Source organism: Pelodiscus sinensis, chromosome 7, assembly GCF_052426305.1.
Source record: "Pelodiscus sinensis isolate ZL-2025 chromosome 7, ASM5242630v1, whole genome shotgun sequence".
NCBI classification, from domain to species: domain Eukaryota; kingdom Metazoa; phylum Chordata; order Testudines; family Trionychidae; genus Pelodiscus; species Pelodiscus sinensis.
In genome coordinates, this window is record NC_143058.1 from 73,329,755 (window position 1) to 73,352,339 (window position 22,585).

At 45.3% G+C, this 22,585-nt stretch overlaps 2 protein-coding genes across 3 annotated transcripts in view; one reads left to right on the forward strand and one right to left on the reverse strand.

Moving 5' to 3' along the window:
* COQ10B (coenzyme Q10B) overlaps positions 1 to 4,357 on the forward strand; it is a 33,367-nt gene extending 29,010 nt beyond the window's left edge. For both annotated transcript variants that reach the window (XM_075934251.2, XM_075934252.2), the window contains one exon: positions 332 to 4,357. In XM_075934251.2, coding sequence (XP_075790366.1) covers positions 332 to 499 — 168 coding nt within the window. In that variant the 3' untranslated portion in view covers positions 500 to 4,357. The remainder of the gene's footprint in view (positions 1 to 331) is intronic.
* Positions 2,446 to 22,477, reverse strand: HSPD1 (heat shock protein family D (Hsp60) member 1). The gene is made up of 12 exons (XM_089779883.1): positions 22,318 to 22,477; positions 20,462 to 20,637; positions 15,687 to 15,939; positions 14,421 to 14,503; positions 12,575 to 12,670; positions 11,462 to 11,555; positions 10,592 to 10,760; positions 10,250 to 10,349; positions 8,509 to 8,754; positions 5,495 to 5,669; positions 3,108 to 3,286; positions 2,446 to 3,009 (listed from the first exon to the last, which is right to left on the reverse strand). Exons 1-12 carry the CDS (start codon positions 22,427 to 22,429, stop codon positions 2,866 to 2,868), a joined length of 1,827 nt encoding a protein of 608 aa, XP_089636009.1. The 5' UTR covers positions 22,430 to 22,477; the 3' UTR covers positions 2,446 to 2,865.
* Between the last annotated feature and the right edge of the window lie 108 nt (positions 22,478 to 22,585).

Below are 22,585 nucleotides of genomic sequence, written 5' to 3' on the forward strand. Positions count from 1 at the left end.
GCATGCTTTTGCCTCTGTTTTTATAACTTGTATAACTTTCATATTTATCTGTTCTGGGATGCAGTACAGATGAAACATGCTCAAAATAAACTGGGTTGAAGGGCTTGAGTTTTCACCTGAGAAATTTGGAGTGGTGTATATACATTTTATACATAAAGCTTTCCTCTTTACAAAGCTTTTTTTTTTTAACTGTGCTAGATCCAGTTCAAAAATACAAGCCACCTCTCCCCTATAATTCATATTAAGTAAATGAAGCTTGACACTTGATAAAGCAAGATTTTACTCAAATGGTAGATGCTAGACCAATATTTCTTTTTGATTTCTTAAACAGGTTTCTTTTGAGTTTCGTTCACTTCTACACTCTCAACTTGCTACTCTGTTTTTTGATGAAGTTGTTAAGCAGATGGTAGCTGCCTTTGAAAGAAGAGCATGCAAACTCTATGGTCCAGAAACTATTATACCTCGGGAGCTAATGTTTCATGAAATTCATCACACATAAAGGGAAAGTTAGCCATCTCTTTGTTAAACATAATTTGTATGCCTTATTTATAAGAGGTACTTTTTCTCCAAGGGCATCTATTTGTTAAAACTAGCTTTGTGTGTAATATACTGCTGTACAAAATGTGCACATATGGAACCAGATGTACATAGAGGAATCTTCAAGTGCAATTCAGGATGTGATGTTTGTAACCAACTGAGTGGCAGCTACTGTAAGCTAGCCAACTAAGCTTGCTTTTACCTTGCCATACAGTTTTATATAATGAACAGCACATCAGCATTACTGCCTTCCTAAACTTTTTTGCAGTGTTTGTAATAATTGTATTAAGTTATTAGTTTTTGAACATATGTAACTTATTATAGCACCAGCATTACCCAAGTGTATTCAGGGAAAGTTGTGTTAACCTCTTCCTGTACCAAGAATTCTACTCCTTAAGACTGAAAGATTGCACAAGTGGATAGTTTTAATACACTTAACTGACAAGGCTCCAATGAACAAAGCAATATGGTCTTTCAGGTAGCTGTGGTAAAAATATAAACTGACATTGCTGCTCCTAACTAGCATAATCACATGTTCTACAAATTGCTAATGTAGACTAAATCAATGTCGCATTGTAGAACATGTAAAAATATCAAGGGTCTAGTGAGTGGTCTTCAAGATGGTTGTAACCACAGTCTCCAAGGATAAGATAGTTTTGCTAACTGCACTTGCATACCTCAGATTTGTGGGGTGCACTAATTGAACAGTGTAGCAGCACTTTGATTGGATCAGAGGGAACGTATGGCTTTTACCATGCTGTGTGCAGTCAGCACACACCCTGGCTTTAAGTATCATTTTGTAATAAAAAATGGATGAATACCAGGAGACTGTGGCATGCATGTGCATGGATAATGGTGAAAAAAGTCTCAGGGCCACATACAGAACCCCAAGGGACTGCAGGTTGCTCATCTCTAGTATAATGGGAGCAAATACACTTTTTAAATCTACTTCAATCCACATATTCAGGGCTATTGTTTCAATAAAATTACAACAGCATTAAAACAATGGAAAGGGATATATTATACCCAGGTTTCTTGAACAGATTTGATGAAACTAGCACTTATTTTTATTCACTAGGGTTATTCCTTTGTATCTCTCCTCTGCAAAAGCTAAACTTGCTCTTAAAGATAAACAATCTTATTTTCAACAAGGAAATCTGTATCCCTTTCCTTTATTATACTGAGTTACCTAATTCTGGTTTTATTCTTACTAAGTCAAGCCTGAAATTAAGCAATATTTAGCTAAAGTATATCCCACAATTTGAATACCTTCCAACTGCATTGATTTAAATCACCTACAGGCATTACAGAAAGTACACGTCTTGCCTTAGAATAGCTTCATTGTTTCATGTTAACAAGGACCCATGAGACTGACCAGAGTATTTTAGGCTGTAGCAGTTATTTTAAACAGTGCAAGAATAGGAAAAGTTTATAAAAACATGATATTGGCACTGTTAAAAGTCACTTAAATTTAGATAGTCTTATAAGATTCAGTACTTTACCATGAGAAGCCCTTTATTTTAGAAGATTTGTTAATTTGTCTTCTGAAAAATCCTTTCACCATCAATATGTCTCTCACCATTGCTGTTTTGGATCCTTTTAACATGAAGCAGAATTAGCACTCAAGGTGACAGGGCATACATTACTTCAACTGATTTCTTCCCCCCTTCCCTCAAAGAAACAAACCCATAATCATCAAATTTTACAATTTCAACTACCTGTGATCTATGCTCTCTCTGAATTAAGGACAATGGCTTCTTAAGTACTCCATCTCTTCCTAGTACTAACAGGTAGATTGTTAGCAGTTTAAATGAAATCCCTGTAGCATTAAGTTTGATTTGTTAATCAAAGTTTGTGTACAGGTGAATAAGGTGATACATTTCATAACTTTGAACAATCTTTTATTACATAGAGGTTGTCACATAATTGTATATTTGTCTTTGTACACAATTTTTTAAAGTCTTGCACACAATGGCTTTGTCTGAAGTTTTCCTAGTAGTGGCAAGCACCAATAAATTCTGATTAAACAGAATATCAAGTGCCTTAGTTGATTAAGTTTCAAGCAGAACATTGGTATGTCAATCTTGCACCCAGTAGCAGGAATGTACAAATGTTTTTATTGAAAAATAAAAAATAAATTATCTGTAGGCATGAACAATGACTGTAAACAGTTCTACGTGTTAAATGAAATCCAGTAACTAGTGGTTACAGCGATTCTTTAAACACCAGCCTCACTTCAGTCACTATCCACCCCGTTACACTGACTAAGTTTTTGGAAAACTGTCAGTCTCAACCATCACAGTTCACAATGTATCTGTATTCCAGGAATTAGAACATGCCACCTCCCATTCCTCCACCCATTCCTCCCATGGGCACTTCCTTTTCCTCTTTAGGAATTTCAGTAACTACAGCTTCTGCTGTGGCTAAAAGGGAAGCAACGCCTGCAGCATCCATCAAGGCAGTTCTTACAACCTAAGAAAGAAAGAAAACTGTTAGTTGAATACTGTCCCCCCTCACCCACACTAAAATAAAGCACAGCCTCAAAGTTCTTTGAAAAAAATGTACATTACCTTTGTAGGGTCAATGATTCCTTTCTCTACCATATTTACAAAGTCTCCAAGCATTGCATCATACCCAATGTCAGGTGCGCTTTGCATGATTTTTTCAACTATCAATGATCCTTCTACACCTGCATTCTTAGCAATAGTCATTGCTGGAATTTTCAGAGCTCTCTTAATGATTTCTATGCCTGTCAAAAAAAATAGAGTACATTCTCCATGCATTCTGCTGGAAGTAAAATACTCTAAATGGGGTCAGGTGGGATCTGGCCTATAGAAACCTCTGCCAAGAGTCCCTGCATACCCCACCCTGTGCTCAGAGCAGCTCTCTGAATACTGAGAGCCTGGGAGGAGAGGCTCTGCACACTGCCCCCTCCCTCCAGCAAAATCTTGCAGCTCCCACTGTCCAGTTTCCAGCCAATGGGAGCAGCTCGTGTGCAGGACAGGCAGCTCATGAACTACCCCTCCTGCCTCTGGGTTTACAGCATTCAGCCAGCCACCCATGGCCCCTTGTAGTTAGTGTAGGGCAGTGTTTTCCAATTTTATTTGGGCACAGAACCCTTTTCAGCTTGAAAGAATTTCAAAGAACCCCTAGGGTTGCCAGGGAAGTGTGTCAAGCAAACAAACCCCCAAAACCACAAAAAAAACCAGCCGCAGTTAGTTTGGAGAGTAGGAGGGGGAGCTTAGTCCTGCCGCAGTTTGTCTCTTTAAGAGAGGGTGGGGGAGTTGCAGGGAGCACTGCTGTAGGGGCATGAAAAGCAGGCACAATAGCTGCACTGCTGGCTGGGATCTGCTCAAGTGAGTGTTTCCAGCCAGAGCCTGCCTCTGACCCACAGAGCCCTTCTCTCCCCCAATCCTCTACCCTCCTTATCCCATGCAACCCCAAACCCCCTGCACCCATTAACCTCCTCCCAGACTCACCCCCTCATACATGTCACAAACTCCTCCCAGCTCTTGCACCTCAATCCCTTACCCCCGGTCCTAATCCCTGCACTCCCACCTCCGGTCATAACCCCCTCAGATGCTGCACAAGGTCACAACTCCCTCCTTTGCCACAATTTTCTGCCTCATGCAGTTAATCACCTACTGCTAGGCAGCACTAAGTGAGATCGTTACTAATACAAGGCTCAAGCACCAGTTTTAATTACCATTATCACTCTTGAAAGATAATACAGCTATGAACTTAACTCAAAGGGAGACAAACATCCCACTCAAAACACAGCTAGGAAACCTCTGTATATGATCTGCTCTGAGATAATATTTTTAAGAGTATTTACTACAGCCACTATCAAATTAGATTCCCCCAATTAAGTGAAGTGTTCTCAATCTTTTTACCTGCAATTATAAGATACCCATTTTGCTTTAAATATATTTAGTACTCTCTCAAAATAACAGTTTTCCTGTTTAAGTTAGACCAGTGGGAAAGCTTCTTCCTATTTTAGTGTTCAACACATTACCAGGAATGTTTAAGGTTGTCTACCAGACCAAATAACCACAAAGGACTCACTGAAATGAACTGTATTCTAGCCTACAGAGTTGCAGCTGTTATTGAAGGTAAGTACAGGCAGTCCCCGAGTTACGCGGATCCGCACTTACGTCGGATCCGCACTTACGAACGGGACTCTCGCGCCCCGGAGCTCGCAGGCAGCGGGACCACCCAGAGTGCAGCCATCCCGCTACCTCGACCTCCGGGGCGAGAAAAGGTGCTCCAGGTGCCCCTGGTCTGCTGGGGACCGTCTCCAGCAGACCAGGGACACCTGGAGCAAAGCCGGGGAGACGGAGGGGTCCCACGCCTCTGAGGCTTTGCTCTGGCAAAGCCGGGGAGGTGTGGGACTCGGCCGCCGCTTTGCTCCAGGTGCCTCTGGTCTGCTGGGGGGGGGGGGGGGGGGGGGCGCACAGCTAGTGGCCCCTCCCTCCCCCAGCAGACCAGTGGAGCAAAGCCCCGGGCCTGTGGTAGAGGAGGTGGGGCGCTGCCAGTTGGTCCCGCAGCACCGTTCCTTGGCACTACTGGACCAATCCAGCAGCACCCCAGCTGCTCTGCCCCAGGCGTCCCCAAGTCAGCCGCTGCTGAAACTGACCAGCGCTGACTACAGGAAGCCCCTGCCCCGGGCTTCCTGGAATCCGCCGCTGATCAGTTTCAGCAGCAGCTCACTTGGGGATGCCTGGGGTTCTTAAGTTGAATCTGTATGTAAGTCAGAACTGGCGTCCAGATTCAGCCGCTGTTGAAACTGATCAGTTTCAGCAGTGGCTGAATCTGGACGCCAGTTCCGACTTACATACAGATTCAACTTAAGAACAAACCTACAGTCCCTATCTTGTACGTAACCCGGGGACTGCCTGTAGTATCAAAGAAAATGTTAATCTTCACAAGAAAATTCATTCCCAAGGAGTTTGCTTACCAATTTTTTGATCTTCATTCACTGGAGTTAAAGAATCTAATGCTGGGATGCATCGAAGCAATGCACAACCACCTCCTAGAACGATACCCTCCTCTACAGCAGCACGAGTAGCATTCAGTGCATCAGTAACTCTGTCTTTCTTCTCATTCACCTCAACATCACTTGTGCCACCAACCTAGAGTGAACAAGCCCCATGTTGTCAGTTGTTTCAAGTCCCCACACGTTCTCAGAAGCAAGAATGTGCTACAGATGTCAGAAGCATTGTATAGGTCAGTTAAACATCAATAGCGGACACCTCTACCTGAGTGCCAAAAACACCACAAAAACTGTAAAAAAAAATTACACTTCAATTGGAAAGAGCCTTTTGCAATTAAGATGCCTTTCAGTTTTAAAACTAAATATAGTTCTCACTTCATCCTGGAAAAGCAAAACACCCCAAATACCCACTTTTAAAGCAGAAATACGCAAGTAAGTATCCCTTATACTGTACAAGTGACAGGAAATGAGACTTGTAGAAGATCTGCCTAAGTTCAAAAGTTTGTCTCTCCAAAAAAAGTTGGTCCAATAAACGTAGCCTTAGTTGTCTTGTTACAATTTCCTTATTAAAATTTTATGAGTACTAGAGATGTCCACCCCTCCTTTGATCAGTTAACCATTAAACATTAAAATTAACCGGTTAACCAATTAAATGGGATTTTACATCCCTACTATAGGTTGGATCTCTATGTTCCTGGAGGCTGGGAGGTGGGCAGCTGGAGGACCGGTGGCTGGCAGGAGAGCCTAGTGGCCAGTGGGAAAGGTACCGCCACTGACCCACACTCCCGGTCAGGCAAATTCCCTAGTTCAAGACTGGTCAAGTCTGAGGGTGCCAGACTAGGAAGTCCAACCTGTACTAAAAATAAATTGGACCTGCAGATAGGAATTGACACACTTATTCGTATAAACAGCAACTTTGGATTTTTAATTGCCACAGAAAAATAAGACCTCCATTTTAGTTTAAGAACACTCACAGATGCCTAAAGACCTTCTCTACGGAGCTATTTCCACTGACCAATTTAGCACCACTTTGTATAGCAGTTTAGAATTTTCACAGCCTCCAAACTTAACTACTCCCCTGAATTAACACACTCTACCAGGTGAGGGACAACTAGAACACATGGGTGCTCCCCCATCCCACTGATTGGCAGTTTTGAAAGTAGCAAATAATCCTCCTCAGTGACAACCAAGAAGAGTATCAAATATGATAACCAAAGTGTAACCTGATTGTAGTCAGGATGGATCAATGAAGTAAAGACAGTTGTCTTAATTTTTGTCAACTGTGCTGGACCCACGTGTAACCAAGTAGACCCCACTGTTGCACCGAGGGGAAACATTAAGGGAGTACATAAATGTTATTAAATTGCAAATTGTCACAGGGTCCTGGCACCTTAGAGGAAAGATGTCAGTCTCACCTGTTCCATAGTTAATTAGCTGCTTCCCAGCCTGAAATGAGTGGGATGAAGGAGATAATTAGTGGATACCTGGGCCTTTAAGAAGATGGAGAGCCCCAATCTGCAGGAGACTTAAGTACCCTAGGGCAGTATTTCCCAGTTTTATTTGACCATGGGACCTTTTTAAACTTGAAAGAATTTCGAGGAACACCTAATACAGTGGTGCACCAATCCAGCCTAAGGTTGCCAAGGGAAAGTCTGTCAAGAAAAAACAAACACAACAAAAACACTGCACCAGGGGAAAAGTTGTAGAGCAAAAAACAAAAAAACAACCACTCCGGAAACGCAGCGGGGCAGGGGAGGTGTCTGAAAGCCGGCGGGGAACCACAGAAGGAGCCAACGTTTGTGTGTGCCGGCTCCTCTGTCTTTTGGGGGGGGGGAGGGGGGGGGGGGGGGGGATCAAATTCTCGTGGAACCCTTATTTTTACTTTGCAGAACCCCAGGGTTCCATGGAGCACCATTTAGGAAACACTGTGCTAGAGGAACCAGCCTGCTCTATATGGGATCAGGAGGATAGAAGGAACAGAGCCCAGGAGAAGTACTCCAGAGGAACCCGATGAAGGCAGATTCTCTATCCTGTTCCCAGTCTCTTTCTGTGCTCTTTTGCTGACTCAAGTATAGTGTAAAGAACATATCCACGGAGTAAGTCTTTGTGTTTGTTAGGAATTTGTAGTTGGACTTTTGCTACTTCAGAAGTGAAGTTTGTGACTTGGCTAGAAGGGATAAGACACAGACCAGCGTGGGGAGAGCCAGGAGACCCATCTTGATATAGGAGTATTGGTAGTGCCAGGCTCAGCTCAGCCAGCAGGGAGGGGGAGCGTGGGCGAGTGAGTAACAGAGGTCTGATCTATACAGTTTGACCAAATCTTTTGGTTGTTTGGTTTTTGACACAAGATAGCAACACTTAAGAGACGGAAGACACCTCTGCTAAGCAATTAAGAGTCACACTGATGCAATTGCTAAACTATGATAGTAGTAAACTTTGGTTGTCCATTTGGTATACCAAAGTTTTAACTCGGGCTCTCAGACTTATTTGATTTATCCCCTCTTCCTTAACTCTGAAAGCGGAGAAGGAGGCAGCAGCTACTGGCTGTGCACCCAGCTTTGAAGGCAGATCCCCACCAGCAGTATAAAAAACGGAAGTGTAAAGAGAGAGAGAGAGAGTTCATTATCACCCTTCTCAGCAGACTTGGCACACTATGCCCCCATTACTTCTGCACAGCTGCTACCATGCTGAAGCTGAAAGCTGGAGCCCTGTCCCCTCCAAGTAAGGGATTCTGGGGGAGGGGGAGAGACAAAGGAAGCCTCAGTGAGGTGCTCCAGCTGTCCCTTTTATATCTGCCTGCCAGGTATGCACAGTCCCATCTCCTGAAGCCCCAGCCACCCAGAGTGTATCAAACAAACAAACCAAACCAACCACCCCCCCAAAACAAAAAAAACCCCACTCTCCCGATCTTCATAGGGTCTGTGTCATACTTGGAGAACAACTATTTTAGTCTAAGGAAAGAGTTAAAAGTTCCTCACCTTTAGTACTGCTACTCCATCAGAGAGCTTGGCCAATCGTTCATTTAGTTTCTCCTTCTCATACTCACTTGTGGTAACTTCTAACTGTTCAATAATTTCTTGAATACGCTTTTCAATTTGAGCCTTTTCACCCTTCCCTTTCAGGAGCATGGTATCATCTTTTGTGACAATGATCTCACCAACTTTACCGAAGTCATGAGGCTGAATATCTTCTAGATTTAGTCCCAGACCCTCTTCTCCAAATATCTGAAACAGATCACAGGAAAGCTTGGACTAAGTCCCTGCCCTCCACAGACATTTCCCTGCATAGCTACAGCAGGATACCTATTCTGCTTTAATCCCCAATATGGATACTTCTGGGGAAGAGTGATTTATTCAGGAATAGGCGATTTTATTTAAAAATAAAATTGCCACACAGGAGAGTTGTTCTGAATAGCTGTCCTGGAATAGTTATTCTACTATAGCAATGTCAAGAAGTTCCCCTGTATAGGCAAGGTCTAATTTTGTTACATACTAGCATTGATAGTGATTAATTTGGCTCCTATCTCATTTCTAGACCTTTGGCAATGATCAGCTAAAAGGAATACTTTGCACATTTATCTCCAGCATGTCAGGTGTGACAGCTATGTTACAGGGCCAGCATCAAGCTATTTAATGAGTTTCCTCTGTTATTGATGCCAGCAATTATAGCTGAATTTAGGAGATTTTATATTTTGTTCATCCCGTTTGCTTTGGCACTTGCCAATTTTCATGAATTAGTCTGGGGCTAATATAATGCTGCTGTGGTTTTTTTTTCAGATTTGTATACAAAAAAGTGTGTTTTAGTACTATAGTTGCCCCTGCCATAGGATTTTAAAAATCAAAATTAAACTGCCTACAGAACATTCCACACTCTTCCATTCAAAACTCCAGAAGACTTAAATCTTCCCTGAACATTAATAATCAATAATGCTTTTGTTCAGGCAGGTCAGTTTAATAAGTAACAACTTCCAGAATAACTCAAACAAGTTTGTGCCACTTAATTAGGATTATTGGGAAGGTCTGTATTCGATGTTGACATACAGTAAGTGAAAAAGTTAATTGCTTGTGACCACTAAGAAAGAGGTGCATTGCAACTCAAACTTATATACATACACATTAACAATTTAAATGAAAAAGTGCAGGGATTTGATGTTTTAAGATGCCAATTTGTAAAAAGCATCAATACACAGGGCAATCAGTAGTTCCAGGACAAGCACAAGAGAAGCTATAGTAAGGGTGTCTCAGTTCCGTTATATCAAGTGTCTCTTGTTAAAGAAAGGTGACCTACAGGCAAACAAGAACAATTCCACGTCCATCCAAAATGCTGAAGAGGATATTAACAAGAGCTGCAGATGCGAAGTGCATGCTTGATAGCCAGCTGGAACAACTAGCCATGCTATACAATGGCTTGACAGTCCAGCACAGACCTAAAGTGTGGTACCCTATTATCAATCCCTCAAATACTTATCCCCTGGAGCATTCTAGAGGAAGTTAAAAATCAAAGGGGTACTTGGCTACACAATAAATACATTTGGTACCTACAGACATACATAGGCAGGGCTCGACAAACTGCTGAATCTACTCGCCCATGGCAAGTAGATTTCAGCTGGTTGCTCCGTGCGCCCCATTCACCGGCGCTGCGCATGCGTGGTGCGGGGCTGGCGAGTAGGTCTCGCCAGGGTTTGTCAAACCCTGTACATAGGCATATAATTTTACTTACAGCACCACCAGTAGCAATTGCCATGTCCTTAAGCTGGTTCTTTCTATTGTCACCAAAACCTGGTGCTTTTACAGCAACAACTTGAAGGCCAACTTTTAATCTGTTAAAAAAAAAAAAAAAAAGTTCAGCGAGAACACAAATTCTGACAGTGTTAACACTTCCCTATGTGCTCTTAGCTACTGTAAAAAAAGTGCAAGTCAGAGACAGGCAAAGCAAAAACGCCATCTTAATGGATCCCACAATCCTGTAACTTTTTCCCTACTAAACTGATTTGGACAACAGTTTTCTGACTCTGAAATAGACTAACAAGACTGTATGGAGGTACATCGATTCAAGTCTTACCTGTTCAAGACTAGAGTACTAAGGGCTTCACCATCAACATCTTCTGCAATAATGACCAAAGGCTTACGGTGAGCATTGGCAATTTCAAGAGCTGGAACTATTGACTGAACACTGGAAATTTTCTTCTCGCTAATTAAGACATAAGCATCCTGGAATTCACATTTCTGTCCTGCAGAGGCAATAAGCATTGTTTGAACTATCTAAATGTTCTATTTTAGCATGTATGTATCTATGAAGTACAATTTACCATCTCAAAAATCTGATCAAATCTGGCCACTACATTTTTCTATTTACATTTGGATTAGAACAACAGTCAGCATTAAGATCAACCAAATTTAACAGAGTGAAAACAAATAGTAATATTTCTACTCCTGAAATATTATGCCAATTTGTGACTTGGTAGCAATTTTTGTTTTCTCTCATGAAAAATCCTACATAGTCAGAAATAGTTGAAAACTACAGCACATGATCAGCTGGAAGCGCCGCGGGTCCGGCCCGGGTCCTCCGCCGCTTTGCTCCTCGTCTCCCTGGTTTGCTGGCTCCCCCAGCAGACTAGGGAGACGGGGAGCAGCTTTTCTCGCCCCGGAGGAGGCGGGCGGCGGGACCAGGCATCCCGCCGCTCCAGTCCTCCGGGGCGAGAAAATCCCTGTTCGTAACTGCGGATCCGACTTAAGTCGGATCCGCGTAACTCGGGGACTGCCTGTACAGTTAACTTTTTAAACAATTTTTTACATCCCTAATACACTTAAGGAAACATCTTTGTTCAAAAAAATTATGGTAACTAATTACCCCAAATTCACTTTGCTTGTACTGTGCTCTCTCCAGGAAGACATTTTTTTGTACAAATTATGGCAACTCCTGCAAGCTCACCTTTGGCTGTATTAATGAAGTATGGTGAGATATAGCCTCTGTCAAACTTCATGCCTTCAATGATTTCCAATTCATCATTCATGGTTTTCCCATCCTGTTTAGTGTGATAAAAATATGCACTATACTTTAATCTACAGTTTACACAGTAAAGTGAGTGCTTTTGGGCATATATTTCTAAAATGCTAGACACCATGGAATTCAAATCTCTCTGTGCTACCTTTCACTGTGGTTGCATTCTTTACATCTTCTCCCCTTTATGGGGAGAACAGAGCAACAAGGGAGAGAATGAGGGGATAATCTACGAGATACACTATCTGTATAGGGAGAAGTATCTGAGAACACAATGTGTGTGTACCTAGAACTACATGTAAATCACATCCTTATCTCCTGCGGTGGAAACAGTATTTCACAATAATTAGATCAAACATACCAAGGAAGTTTACAACTACAGGTGAACTAAATTAATCTTGTACTAGTCCTTTAACAGAAGCTATCTTGAGTGGTTAGTGGTAGCTATTGTTCTAGATGACCTAAAGAATAAAAAGGCTTGCCAAACAATGATCAGCATTGGCCAGAATAGTCAGTCTAACCTCAATTTATTGCAGTACATCCCTACTTTGGCTTAGACACATGCATCTGCTCAGCAGTCCAACTCACTGATTCAGTTTCCATCCACTATATTTCATGTTCCTGTATTGACTATGCTAGCTATCGTAACTTTTGATCTATGCCATCTTGACTAATGAGCAAATAGCATTCCTCTTAAAAAATTAAGTTCGCTAGTTCCTTTGCAATATTCCCTACTGGTTACAAGACAAAACTATCACTGTTAATGAGCTGTTGGGCTCACCATATATTCCTAATCCAGTTTCTATTTATTAGACTTATGTAGTGAGGGAAGAATATGTGCAGCAATGCCATACAAAGCAAGAGCTAACAACAGATAGCAGCAACATAACAGTTCTGTATTTCAGATTAAAGTGGAAGAAATTTAGTTACAAGTGCAGTGAGTTTACTTCTTACTCTGCTTCCAGCAAATGTTCATTTAACTTGGCAAGTTTATCTTTAAGAAAACTCCAAGTAACCTTCAAGAGGCATAAGAGATACTCTTACCTTAACAGTGATAACACCCTTCCGTCCAACTTTTTTCATTGCATCAGAGATTATGTTGCCGATTTCCTGGTCCCCATTTGCGGAGATTGTGGCAACCTGCAATGAGATTAATCAAGTGCTTACTAAAGGAAAAAATAACTAATCAACTGTTTACAGAAATTAAGTTTAGGGACTATTTTCTCTCTCTACATATATAAAACTTTTCCTGCTGGACAACAAAATTATGTAATCACATCAGCAGGGCTTGACAATTACGGCCATCTACTCACGCGTGGCAAGTAGATTTTAGCCCGGCATGGCGCCGCAGCACAATCAGCCAAACCGCGAGCTTGTCAAGCCCTGCACAACAGCATTGACAGGCTGGGGATGGGGGTTGGCGGAACGGGAGCAGAAGGAGCGCTGCGGGCAGCATGGTCCACAGGGGTGGGATGCAGGGAGTTCCCTGCTCGCCCTGCTGCTGGCTTCCTCATTCCGGTCTCTCCACCCAGCCCCCTCACTCACCAGCTCAGCCCCCTGTAAGTTTAGAGCGTCAGCACCAGCTTCCTGTACAATGAAAGGAATGAAGCCCCAACCCTGCTTGCTGGATTCGACTTGCCAGCTCCACATACTGCTGTTCCTCTTCCCCCTCCCCTAGCTCTGTGGCCAGCACCGCCCCATGCTGAGCCTGGCCCCCAACCCAACCCAACTCACAGGAGCTGCCTCCTTTCTGTCCCATGGCCTGCCACAGCCCAGCCCTCCTGGGCAGCTGGGGAGGCTGCCTTGCTGTGACCTCAGCCCTCCCCCATGGCCAGGGGCAGAAGGAAAGCCAAGACTGCTGTGGCCTTGGCCCTGCCCTCCCTGGTGCCAGGGACTGGGGCTGGCTACCCCTAGAGAGGGGGTTGGTGAGCATAGTGAGTAGGGGGCACAGCCCCCTAGTAAAGTTGTAACAACATTTAGATGTGCACTATTGTGAAAAGCTACTGCTTTCTCATGGCTATTTTTCATTACTACAAATTAGAGTTTAGGTCCAATACCAAATCTTCATTTTATGGTAAACCTCCAAGAGAAAACCACGAACATTAATGTTTCCCCAAGTTAGCCAGTGAATAACTACAAGTGAGTTTAACAGACAACTGTTTCTTTCCTCCAGATATGTAGTACTGGACTGGACTGTTGAATCAAGATAGTGAGAGTCACTGTTGGCATTCCGTTGCATGATGACAATATACTTGGGAGGCTCCTGACTCAGCCGAAAGACCAATGTTTATTATCACAGCGTTGACTGGGCCCTTTAAAGTCCCATGGTCCAGAGGGCAGGCAGCTGGTCTCTAGAGCAGTGGCACAACAACTTTTCTGGGTCATGTCCCCCCCCCACCCCCTCACCCTTACCCTGTCCAGTTCCAGAGCTACAGCACAACTCTGAGAAGAGAGTGGAGGGAAGCGAAAAAGAGAAGAATGAAGTAAGGGCACTGCAGCCAGGGTGGGTCTGGGACCAGGAGTAGAGCACCAGCCAGGGACTAAGGCTGGGAGCAGAGCCAGGTGCAGAGCTGGGAGAAAAACAGGGGTGGGTGGTGCTCTCTTCCTGCTCACCATCTCTCCAGAACTTCTATTGTAAGGAGTCGAAGGGAAACAAAGCAGCTAGAGAAAGCAGTAAGGCCTCCTGCAGACTAGAGACCCAAAGATAAAAATGCTGCATTTTAAATGAGCTGCAACAGGACAGTAGCAAGCAAGTTAATGCCATAAGCCCAAGATGTATTTTAGTAGGTTCCCATTACAGTTAATTTACTAGCACATCTTCACTTGTTGGATGAAATATATTTATGACCGTTATGGAAAACTAGTAAAGCAAAAAAGAATGAAGCCTCACCTGGGCAATTTCTTCTGGGGTTGTAACAGGCTTGGACAATTTCTTTAGTTCAGAAATGACAGCATCCACTGCTAGCATTACACCTGGATAGAAAAACAGGATAGTTAGGGTTGCCCATACAAGTTCTATGTACATGGTGCAGAATAGTCAAGTCTCATGACAAGCTTCAAAATTCCTTAATGAACCCATAAAAAAAAATCTATTATTGTAACATCTGTTAAACAACGTAAGAGCAGCAACATAGCCTTCCCTCTATTTGCATGCAAAGTAGAATACCTTTTTTTAAAAAAAATAATAATGGGCGTAGACCATGCACTTTTAAGGACAAAGGACAACTTGGGACAAGATTATAAACACGCTAGGGATGTTAAATTTAGATTAATTAATAACAGAATAGTCAAATGGGATTTCCATCAACTATTTGATTAGTTGACAAGGGCGCCTCCGCTTTTGAACTGCTGCAAAAACCCTGCAGGGAGCACTGGGGCGTGCTTCCTGCAGGACTTCTACTTTTGACATCAGAATCGCACCAGAACCAGTACATGCAGAGACTGCTCTGCCTCCCTGTGCTAGAGGGGAAGGGGGGAAAGGAGAAGAGAGAACCAGCTTTTAAGCCGGCTCCCTCCAGCACCGGCTTCTGCACTCCCCTCTTCTCCTACTTCCTCCCCTTGCTGCCTCTCTGAGGCAGTAGGCGCGGGGAAGGAGGAGCAACTACTCTCATCACTAATAGACTCATTGCTCACATCCCTAAAACACACCACAAACAAACTAACAAGTCTAGGAGATATATTTTAAAAGACCAATCAATATTAAATTGCAAGTGTATACAGAATATTTGGTGAGGGGATGAAGAAAAGCAGAGACTGCTTATGATGGTACAAAAGTTACATACAATTTATACACAATACTAAGCACTGGATAGACACTTCCTGATTTATAACTTCCAAAACATAGGCCTATCAGAAGACAAACTTTACTGAAATCTGCTCTAATAAATGACAAGTAAATCCAATGAGCTCTAACACAGTCTATATAAAATCTGTGCATTTAAAAGGCCTGAAAAGGTTAGTCCAGCCACTTTCCAGCAAAGTTAGATTCCTTTCTAGGTGCTGCCTTTTCCCAAAAGGTCATGTTATTTTTTCCAAATGGAAGCAGTTTCTCTCAAAAACCAGTCAAATTTGCCATGGGTGAAGCAGAGAAGAAACTGAAGATAAAATGCTAGAGAAACTCTTAAAAGCACTAGTAACAAAGTTGTTAAATTCTTACCTCTCCTGATTTCCACAGGATTAGCGCCTTTGCTGATTTTCTCAAAGCCCTCCCTTGCAATGGAACGTGCCAGTACTGTTGCAGTAGTAGTCCCATCTCCTGCCTCTTCATTTGTGTTGTTGGCAACATCTTGAACTAACCTGGCACCAATGTTTTTGAATTTGTCTTTCAAATCAATTGCCTTGGCTACTGTCACACCATCTTTTGTTACCTTAGGACTTCCCCAGCTTTGTTCAATAATCACTGTTCTACCCTAAAAATCATTCAACACACATAAGAATATATTAATAGAAATGATACTAAGCAGAACAAATAAAAGGCACTACCACAAAATTACCACTTGGCACATCTACACAACAGGAAAGGTCCACACTGCAATATAACATCTATGGATGGTATAGGTTAAGTGACTTGGGATTGCAGAATACTGGCTCCATGACTCCAAGAGATTCCAGAACTTGGGTTCCAAGCGCACACATATCTACATTAATTTTAGTCCTGCAGCATAAATTGAGTCTGCTGACTTGTGCCAGCATCAGGTATTTTGCTGCAGTATAGACACAGCCTCAGCCATTTTTCACCAACACAGATCTGTTAATACTGCCAATACAAAATATACTTATTTTTATGGAGAAGAAAGTTTGTTCTACTTTCCAATGTCACAGTGAGATTTATAAAGATTCTTCTAATTTAGGCTAGATACCAATGAAAGAATATGGTACCAATTTACAAAGAGCATTCAAATTCCACAAACAAGTTATGTTCTGAATAAAAGGGAATGCAATGCAGTTCAATCTTTTTCATCCCTGTAAAGCCAACAGGAGCCATAAGGTGGCAAACAGATGTTCAAAGACAGAACCAGATGGATAAATTAAACAATGGGGGGGGGGGAGGGGGAGGGAGGAGAGCACTAACATCTGTAGTTTTTAAAAGTGGATTTAATACAAAATATCTGATAGTACTGAAGCCATTTGCTCACTCACCAGACAGTTGTATTACAGAAGATGGGACATGGTGAGGCTACATAAAAAAAACTGTAAGGCTGTGTCTACACTGGGCCACTTATTCTGGAAAATCAGTCGCTTTTCCGGAATAAGCTGCGAGCTGTCTACACTGGCCCTTGAATTTCCGGAAAAGCAACGATGCTCTACTGTACAAAATCAGCCGCTATTCCGGAAAAACTATTCTGCTCCCGCTCGGGAATAAGTCCTTATTCCGGAACACTGTTCCGGAAAAGGGCCAGTGTAGACAGCCCAGTAGTCTTTTCCGGAAAAAAGCCCCGATTGCGAAAATGGCGATCGGGGCTCTTTTCCGGAAAAGCGCGTCTACATTGGCCACAGATGCTTTTCCGGAAAAGGGCTTTTCCGGAAAAGCAGCCTGCCAATGTAGACGCTCCTTTTCCAGAAAAACTGAAAACGGAATAGTATTCCGTTTTAAGCATTTCCGGAAATTCATGCCAGTGTAGACACAGCCTAAATGTATTGCACAGGGTAAGGATGTTAAAGAGCAGTTATCTGGCTAATTGTGTAGTGGATATAATTTGTATCGACTGCACAATTAGTCAATAAGGGGGCAGCTCCTAAAGCTGGTACAAGCTGGGACAGTCTCAGGTCACGCAGGGTCTGCATTTTAATGTCGAAAGATCTACTAGGCTCTTACTACATTTAAAATTCACAGCTGTAGCGCAGGTGGATGGCTCTTACTACATTGAAAATGCGGAGGGGCAGCAGTCCCAGACGGACATTATCTGGGACTGCTTGGTCCCAGCTCAGTCCTGGGACCCCCTGTTTGTAGCAGCTGTGGCTGGCTTCTGCCAGAGCAGCCTCTGCCTGTGGTGAGCCTAGGCCCACCATGGGCAGAAGATTGCTTCATGGGAGCCTCCTTTACCCTGCAGAGGCAGCACCATAGAGCTGGTGCTGGGGGAGGAAACCAGCTTTTAAGCCAGCTCCTGCCCCACCCACTGCCTCTCATACAGAGGCAGCAAGCAGGTGGAGGGAAGCAAGTAGTCAAATACTCGACTCCCGGCTACACTTAGCCTTATCTGGTAGCCAAGAACTCAACTACTTGCTCACATCACTAGCTCAGGGGTGTGAAAAGTTCACAACCAGTTCTACCAACCTAACTTCCAATGCAGACAATACTATGTTGTTGGCACTTTACCACTTTTTGCATCATTTTGTCAACCCTCACCTTGAGGAACTAGGCATTCTCCTATATGTGTTACATTTTTGCTCTTCGAAAAAGCTAAGAAGGTGCCACCTCCAACTATCACGGAGTGACTAGCTCTTTTAAGAGGGGGCAGGGCCCGGGCACCTACTGATTAGTTGCCTCCCAAAGGGGGTTAAGAAAAGGCACCTGAGCTACATAAAAGCGAAGTCAGGAAAGCCGGATCAAGAAGAAAGGACAGATGCAGAAACAGAAGCAGCAAAGGAGAGCAGGTGCAGAGAGCTATTGGGAAGAACAAAAGCTAAAGAGTATTACTGATGGGGACTGGCCAATGCTGAAAGCTGGTGCAGAGGCCCCTAGAAACAAAGGGAAGAGCCAGCCTGGTTAGGGAAAGTCAAATCCAAACCAATAAGATTGATGCAACAGAATGGTTCCCAAAAGCAGGAAGAATTTAGGAAGGCCTACGTGAGTAACTCAGCTAGTTCACGTGGGGGACCTGATTTGGGATTACCAGAGAATAGTCAAGAGGAAGGAAGCAAATGTGGGAACTCTCAAGTGGATGGCCTGGAGACTGGAGTTCTGGAACATGACAGATGATATCCCAGAATGGGGGAGGTGAGAACCTCCTCTACTTTAGGATTTTGGAGAGAATGGTGTTATGAGGAGTCTGCAGATTACTGAACATATACTAAAATACTATTCTTACAGCTAAGCCTTTGAATTGAACATAGAAATAAGGGTTACTTTTATGGCTGGACCAAGAAGAAACTCAGACACACCCCCCCCCCCCCCACAGCGCAACTTATGGCTTGGGGGTTACCTTGTCAGTCATGAAGACAAACCAATTCCATTTCTATTAACACAGAGTAACTGCTTTGAGAAACCTAGTCTTACATAGGTTTTTAGATTATTTTTTAAAAGCCATGACACAAATTAAGTAGAATTTCCTCACCACTTGGTTTCTCTCAAGCTGACATTTTTTGTTTACAAAGAACTAGGGGGCTGCATCCCCTGCTCACTATGCTCGCCAACCCTCCTTCTCTGGGGGTAGGCAGCCAGGGTCAGCCACTGGGAAGGGCCAGGTTGATGCATGGCAGCCCTGGCCTACCCCCTTTCCTCCCACCCATCACACCAGTCCTGGCTCTCTTCCTCCAGCTGCCAGCGGGGAAAGGGTGTTAGGCCAGGCGGTGGCAGCCCCGGCTCCCATCTGGAGCACTAGAGAGGGAGGAGGTAAGCAGGACGTAGTGACAATGACATCACTGTCATCCCACATGAAAAAATTTAGATTAGATAGATATTTAAGGAGTGTTGAGTAATGAAACACTCACCTTTGGAGATAACTCAATTATATGCGCGCGCGCACACACACACACACACACACACACACACACACACGCGCACACACACACACACACACACACACACACACACACTTCCAATCCTGCAGAGACCTACTGTGTATAATTTTATTCATGGAAGTAATCCAACTACATGCAATGGGATTACTCACTAGGATAAACACTTGCAGAATTGAGCCTAAAGGTGTATTCACCTAACAGCCACTCCTTTTATTATATCCTTGGGACTTGTTCGCGGTTACATGGTTTACCAGGGCAAATCAGGAGGAAACCCAATACAGAGACCCCAACTTTGGATTTATACTCCCTAGAGAAGTGGTTCTCAACCTATCGCCATTGTGGGTCACAGCCACACACTATAGATACACAATACTGCCTATATAGCCCTGAGGGTGTCACTTGCACCACAGCTATATGCTGATTGAGCACAAAGTGGTCCACAGGTCAATAACCTCTGCCCAGGAGAGGTGTATGATCTCCAAAGCCTTGCGTTAAACACAACCCCTATCCAAAATTACTGTCTTGCTCCAACATCACAGCTAGTACTCTGAAAACCTAAATTTGTTGTAGGTTGTTCAACTACCTCTATTATAGTCAACACTGCATGTTCACATAAGCCACGCTATTTACTAGGGATGTAAATCCTGATTAATCAGCTAAACAATAACAGATTAATCAACTGGTTAACCAATTAAGTGGGACTCCAGCTGCCAGCATCAGTCACCAGGGGCTGCCTAACAGTGCTGAAGCAGCTCTCCATCATGGCAGGTTGAAGCAGTAGGCTGCTCTTGGGGAACCATTTATGTTGTGTGATGGGAGTACTTAGCTTCCTCCCAACATGAAATTGGGTTTATTACTTTAAACTGAACTGGGTTCTGAACATGACACTTCTAAAACAGTAACATTCCATTAATACTAACCATCATAAATATATCCTGCCATAAGTCATCTTCCATCCACTGAACAATTGTCCAGCCAAAATTTAAGTGCCTGTATGGTGCTGGAAAGACTAATTTAGCAGCACAGAGATTAAGTTCTAACAAGAGTCTGGCATATTATTCATTTACTATTTCTGTGCACACAGTGGTTTAATGACTGATAAATTAACTTATGCACTGTATCTACTATAATTTTGAAATGGTCCATTTGATGACATTTTTTACTTTACGAATACCTCAATCCCCAACTGGTTTATAAAACAGGGCTGTACTGAACAAGAATTCACATTACACAAAAAATAATTTAATATACCTTTGGTCCCATGGTGACAGCTACAGCATCTGCTAGAAGATCTACTCCCTGTAGCATAAGAGCTCTAGCATCTGCTCCAAATTTAACATCTTTTGCATAGGTCCGTAGTAGGTGTGGGGCCAGTGCTCTGGACACTGGCCTCATCTGACGTAGCACTGTTGATAAACGGAGCATTTCTGAAGCATAAATTAAAATAAAAAAACACAACCACGTTAGTTTTCATTTGTCACAGTCCTTTGAACAGCCTTATTCCTACATTTTGTCCTCAAATTCCTCCCAAAATTTAAGGAATAAATAAATTACTAATAGTTCTTGAGTTTTAAATGAAAGCTGTGACCTAACAAATATTCAGTACCCTAATTTTACTAGACACTGGATACCAGAGCGAAAGTCCGGCCACCTGGAATCCTAGATTCTAATTCCAGCTCAGCCAGTGACAGGCTATGTGATCCTGGGCAAGTCACAACTCCTGCAGCTCAGTTTTTAGTCTGTAAAATGTGAATAAAGTGTATCAAGCTCACCAGAACGTGATGTTCATTTTGTTTTTCACATGCAGAGATTACAGCCACGGTGACAATGAGTTTTATCACAGCACTATTATGTGTTAGAGAACAGGGAAAGGGGCATCTCTCTCTCCCAGAGTGGGCGGGACGACTACAGACAAGGCTGGTCAGAGCTCAGCAGCTTTATCAGCAGAAATGTCCCCAAAATAAAGTCCCCGTTCCCCAAGGGGCACGCGACAGGGAAAGCCAAGCCCGCGCTGTCCCAGGGCGAGAGCATGTCACTAGCAACTAGCACAAAAGCTGCAACAGTAGCAAGAGCCTGACAGAGTCAGCCAAGCCCCGGCCCCCCCGCACGGTTCTCACCGTCAGGACACAGCAAGGTCAAGAGCCGCTCGCCCCCTGCTGCTGCCGAGCCGCGCTGCACGGCGGGCAGGGAGCGGAGCCGGCCACGGGCTCAGGGCAGCGTGCAGCCCGGCAGCGGAAGGCACGGCACGAGGGCCGGTTCCCACGCGTGCGGGGCCAGGGGCGGGCGCAGCGCAGCCGGGCGGGGAACACGCTGCCCCCCCCCAGGCTCGCCACGTCTCCCCCCCCCCCCCACGTTCCCCCCCAGGCTCGCCACGTGCCCCCCCCACCCCCCCCCCCCCCAGGCTCGCCACGTCTCCCCCCCCCCACGTTCCCCCCCAGGCTCGCCACGTCTCCCCCCCCCCCCCACGTTCCCCCCCAGGCTCGCCACGTCTCCCCCCCCCCCCCACGTTCCCCCCCAGGCTCGCCACGTGCCCCCCCCCACCCCCCCCCAGGCTCGCCACGTGCCCCCCCCCACCCCGTTCCCCCCCAGGCTCGCCACGTGCCCCCCCCACGTTCCCCCCCAGGCTCGCCACGTCTCCCCCGCCCCGACCCCCCCCAGGCTCGCCACGTGCCCCCCCCCCCCGACCCCCCCCAGGCTCGCCACGTGCCCCCCCCACCCCGACCCCCCCAGGCTCGCCACGTGCCCCCCCCACGTTCCCCCCCAGGCTCGCCACGTCTCCCCCGCCCCGACCCCCCCCAGGCTCGCCACGTGCCCCCCCCACGTTCCCCCCCAGGCTCCCCCCGCCCCACGTTCCCCCCCAGGCTCGCCACGTGCCCCCCCCACGTTCCCCCCCAGGCTCGCCACGTGCCCCCCCCACGTTCCCCCCCAGGCTCGCCACGTGCCCCCCCCACGTTCCCCCCCAGGCTCGCCACGTGCCCCCCCACGTTCCCCCCCAGGCGCAGGTCTCCCCTCCCCCCAGCCCGCGCGCAGGAGGCGGGGAGCCGCTCACACCCCGCGGCTCGGGCGGGCAGGGGCTGTGAGGCGGCCGGGCGCGCGGGGCCGCTCACCTGCGCTGGGCGGGCTGGGAGCTGGGCGAGCCGCGCGGCGGGACTGACGGGAGCCTGGAGGGAACACGGCGCTGGCCAGCCCTGCCCCTCCCCCGCGCACGCAGCGGCCCATGTGGGTCCTGGGCAGCCCGGCCCCGCAAGCCGCATAACTGCATACGCGGGCCCCGGCGAGGGGCGGGGCGCGGCTTCCCGCCAATCGCGGAAGCGCGTAGCCGGGGCGTGGGCGGGGCCTGCGAGACCTCGCGCCCTATGTGCGCCCGCTGCTTCC

Excerpts from the sequence above, each read along its gene's own strand:
- HSPD1 (XM_089779883.1), bottom strand. The coding sequence starts at position 22,429 with ATGGGCCGCTGCGTGCGCGGGGGAGGGGCAGGGCTGGCCAGCGCCGTG. Across the intron at positions 14,504-15,686 it reads TCCTGTGGAAATCAGGAGAG|GTGTAATGCTAGCAGTGGAT; the intron begins GTAAGAATTTAA and ends TTTTCTATCCAG. Across the intron at positions 11,556-12,574 it reads AGGGTGTTATCACTGTTAAG|GATGGGAAAACCATGAATGA; the intron begins GTAAGAGTATCT and ends CACACTAAACAG.